This window comes from Bison bison, unplaced genomic scaffold (genome assembly GCF_000754665.1).
Source record: "Bison bison bison isolate TAMUID 2011002044 unplaced genomic scaffold, Bison_UMD1.0 scf7180017864500, whole genome shotgun sequence".
Classification (NCBI taxonomy): domain Eukaryota; kingdom Metazoa; phylum Chordata; class Mammalia; order Artiodactyla; family Bovidae; genus Bison; species Bison bison.
In genome coordinates this window covers 7036520-7041013 of record NW_011495059.1, presented here as the reverse complement: position 1 = coordinate 7041013, position 4494 = coordinate 7036520, and the positions used below count along the sequence as shown (strand labels likewise).

The 4494-nt window shown below is 46.0% G+C and overlaps 1 protein-coding gene across 1 annotated transcript in view; it reads right to left on the bottom strand.

The window, feature by feature from the left end:
• Positions 1 to 6: 6 nt before the first annotated feature.
• Positions 7 to 4494, bottom strand: part of SOGA1 (suppressor of glucose, autophagy associated 1) — a 69092-nt gene continuing 64604 nt past the window's right edge. The window contains exons 16-17 of the mRNA XM_010829245.1: positions 4453 to 4493; positions 7 to 1818 (exon numbers count right to left, since the gene is read on the bottom strand). Coding sequence (XP_010827547.1) covers positions 1666 to 1818; positions 4453 to 4493 — 194 coding nt within the window. The 3' untranslated portion in view covers positions 7 to 1665. The remainder of the gene's footprint in view (positions 1819 to 4452; position 4494) is intronic.

Sequence of the window (4494 nt, the reverse complement as noted above, 5' to 3'; positions counted from 1 at the left end):
AGAGGCTGGTGAAAAGGCTGGAGGCTGGTGAGAACTGAGGCAGGCTGGCAGACACTCTCAGATCCATGTGCAAAGCTGCAATAAACATTCTCGAAGTTCAGTCCTGTTTTCCTGCGAGTTCTCACTTAGGGAACTTGGAGAGATCTCCATGCTCTTGATAAAAGCCTTAGTAATCTGTGTTGGACTCATTAGAAACCAAAAAAAAAGGTGTCAGAAGGAGGAAGGAAAATGGGAAGTGATTGGAAAGCGGTGCTGCTGGTCCAGCCCTCTGTCCTGTCTGTATTTACAATCTCACGGCTGGGGGCCGGGCAAGTAGCAGGTGTGGAGCATAGAAGTGGTGCTCTGAGGCCAAAGGGTCAGCAGATTTGTGGGGACCTCTGCTGGGGCCCCCTCCAAACCTGAACCAGGAGACCAGAGCTTGCCTGCTGAGTTGCCTTGTCCACAGAGAGGACCTTACACCCATCCATCGTGTTAAAGCCTTGCATTGTCCCAGTGATGAGAGTACATGTCTCAACCTCCAATAAATTACCTTAGGGACTTTGGGGTAAATTAAATTATTAAAATAAAGTAAAACCACCTTAAATATTTATAGTAAGAAAAACTCAAAATAAACAACCTCGGCAAGAAATGTGTTTCCAGGCCCCAGTCTATTGCCATGTCCCGGGGCACCGGCCTCGTGGAAGGCTCCTGGGCCTGATCTGGCCAACCGGGGGCCTCTTTTTGGGAACATCTTTGCCCTCCACCAGCTGCAGGATGTAAACACAGTGGAGATGAGGCACCCCTCCAGGGTGCTGGGGCAAGAGCCCCCAGCAATCAAGGCAGTGGGCAGTTAGGCATTTATTTATCTGTGCACCAGGTCTTGAGATGGACTCTACCTATGTCTGTCCTCAAGGAGTCTCCTGGAAAGGCTGGGGTCCCCCCAAGTCAACTTAACAAGAAAGGTAGTGCCAGTGGCTCCCCGACCCTGGGTCCTGCACATTTCTACCTCACGTTCTAGGTCTTGCTGCATCTGAGCTATGGGCAGGGAGATCCAGGGCCCCAGGATTCCAAGCAAATACCTGACTGTGGCTACTGCCCTATCATATCCCCTAGAGCTGCAGCAATCCAGAGCAGCAGGGCTGGAAGGAGGAGGCGGTGGCGGAGGGAAGAGAGGGATGGGGTGACGCCCAGCTCAGCTCCACCAGACACCCCACGTTGAGCCCTAGAGCAAAGCCTGTTCTTCTCATCGGTGTTTCCTCCCCATGAATAGGGATGTGGTTGGCCAGGAACATCTCTGTGAGCCCTTTTCCCTGAGGCGCATGGCTGGAAGTAGATCCTTTCCTTGGCTCTTCTGAGAAGTGGATGTGGGTGGAACCAGGCAAGGCTCTCCCAACTTACGACCCAGGAATCAGCTCTCAACGGATCTCTCTGGAGACGCTTCTGAAACCCAGTTTTGGTCTTTCTCCCACTCACTGCCTTCCCCTGGGAAGTCAGAGATCACCACCCAGCAGTCAGCAGGAGACCCCGCTTTACCTGGCTGGGAAAGCGCTTCCATGGCAGAGATGCAGCCCTCCAGGGCGAGAGATGCAGGGAGCTTGCGGGCCCCAAGCATCTTCTCCTCTCCACTGGTTCCCTTTGGCTGTCCAGGGACGGGGGCTGGTCGAGGTGAGGAGCTCCGCTACTCTATCACTCGCTGGGCGGGGCTGCCCGCTCCTCCCCACCCCAGCCAGACTCTGAAGGGTGCAGCCTGCACTTGGATGGAGAGTGGCGGATGGCAGAGCGGGATGGCCGGGCGAAGCAGGAGGTGAGAGACTGGGTGCTGCAGTCACACACTGCATCCTGTGGGGGGAGAGAGAGAAGTCAGGAGGAGCCTGGAGGCACTGACTGACCGCCCACCCCGGGACTGGGTGGCCAGCCAGGCAAGCAATCTGGACTCAGCTGTGCCCCGGGACCAGTTCCTAGGAGCTGTAGCCCCTCTTTGAACCAATTTTAAAAACGTATTTTCTTCCATTAGAGCAGTAATGAACGCTCATAAATAAAACAGTAATGAGTGTTCATAAATAACATTTCAGGGACTTCCCTGGTGGTCCAGTGGTTAAGAATCCACCTTCCAATGCAGGGGACTCGGGTTCGACCCCTGGCCGAGGAACTAAGATCCTATATGCCATGGGGCAACTAAGCTGATGCACTGCAGCTAGAGAGACGCCTGCACACTGCAACTAGCAAAAGCCTGTGTGCCGCAAAAAAGACCCAGTACAGACAAAAAAGCAAAACAAAAAAACCCAAACATTCCAGAATATAATAAACTCTGGAATATACATAAATAAATTCTGGAACATACCTTTACCAAAATGATCTCAACTCCTATAGTTTACTTTGTAATCGCAAAGACATGAATACTTTTTTGTCATTATGTATGTCCAGATCTCTTTCTTTTTAATGGCCACACAGTATCCCACTGAGTGGAAATAGCTTAATTTATTCATCCAACTCATTTTTTATGTGTTTTAAGTAGTTTCTAATTTTTTTTACTACTACCAACACACAGGGATAATGGTTAAAAGTGCTGCTATACATTATTTACAATTGCCAAGATATGGAAACCTAAGTGTCCATCAATAGATGAATGGATAGAATGCTACTCAACTATTAAAAAAAAAAAAGTAATTTTGCCATTTGCATTACCGTGGATAGACTCGGAGGGCATTACACTAGGTAAAGTTAAGTTAGACAGGGGAAGACAAATACTGAATGACATCACTTATATGTGGAATCTAAAAAATACAACAAACTTGTGAATATAACAAAAAAGCATCAGACCCACAGATATAGGGAACAAACTCATGGTTACCAATGGTGAGAGGGAAGGAAGAAGAGGCAATATAGAGGTAGGGGATTAAGAGGTACAAATTATTAGGAATAAAAATAAGCTGCTGCTGCTGCTAAGTCGCTTCAGTCGTGTCCGACTCTGTGCGACCCCATAGATGGCAGCCAACCAGGCTCCCCTGTCCCCGGGATTCTCCAGGCAAGAACACTGGAGTGGGTTGCCATTTCCTTCTCCAATGCATGAAAGTGAAAAGTGAAAGTGAAGTCCCTCAGTCGTGTCCGACTCTTCTCGATCCCATGGACTGCAGCCCACCAGGCTCCTCTGCCCATGGGATTTTCCAGGCAAGAGTACTGGAGTGGGGTGCCATTGCCTTCTCTGAAAAATAAGCTACTAGGATATATTTTACAGCACAGGGAATATAGTCAATATTAATAATGATTACAAGTGGAGTATAAACTTTAAAAATAATGAATCACTATATTACACACCTGTAACTTATATAATATTGTATGGCAACTATACTTCAAAAAGCACCAAAAACGTGCTGCTGTAAAACTTGATTGGTTGGTTCAAATTCCAGCCCAGTTACTTACCAGCTATGTGACCTCGAACAAGTTTTTTAACCTCTCTGAGCCTTGATTTTTTTCTCAAAGTTGTTGTGATCACAACAAACTGTTGGCATAGTGCCTAGTAAGTCTTAGCAATTTTTATTAATAATGCAATACATTTCTTTATATACATATCCACCTCTGTAAAAATTTCCATTGGCTACATTCTTAAGAGAACTACTGGATCAATGGGTAATAAGCATATTTTACATACTGAAAAATGTTTGGGTCAACCAACATGCAAAATACAATCAGCTTTGTATTACTGGTTTCGTGATACAGTTGTGGTTATGTGATTATGATGATTAATTTTGTGTCAACTTGACTGGGCCACAGGTCCAGACACCTGCTCAAACACTATCCTGGGTACTTCTGCGAGGATGCTTTTGACTGAGATTAACACTTAAACCAGTAGACAGAGTAAAGCTGCTTGCTCTCTCTAACGTGGGTGAGCCTCATCCAATCAGTTGGCGTACTGAACAGAACCCAGAGGCTGACTCTCTGTGAGTAAGAAAGAATTCTTCCTGCCTGATGACCTTTAGACTGGAACTACATCAGCTATATGTGCTGTACTGGAACTATAACGTTGGCTCTTCTGTTCTCAGGCTTCTGGACTCAGTCTCTCTGTCTCTGTCTCTCTCTCTCTCTCTATACACACACACACATTCTCACGCATGCATAACCACAAAGCCTACTCCCAAGTTTCTCCAAGGAACTCTAATATAATGGCTGTGTTCAGTTTGTAAGAATTCAATAAGCCATATTTTTTTACAGTATGTATATTAAACTAACAAAGGTTTTTTTTCATTAAAAAAATAGGAATATTTTAAAGTGTTTTTTTTTTTTTTTTTAATTTAACGCAGCCAGAGAGTATAGGCAAGTAAAACACTCACCATATACTCTTGGGGGTTCTAGAAACTCAACGAAGTCTTTGGAAAGGAAATTCAGTAACACTTATCAAATACTTTAACAATTTACCCATTTATAAGACAAATGCACCTCAAAAGAAAAAGGGCACCTCGCCCCCAACCCACCTACCTCATTGGGAAGGACCGTGGCTCCATCTCCATCTCGAGTGAT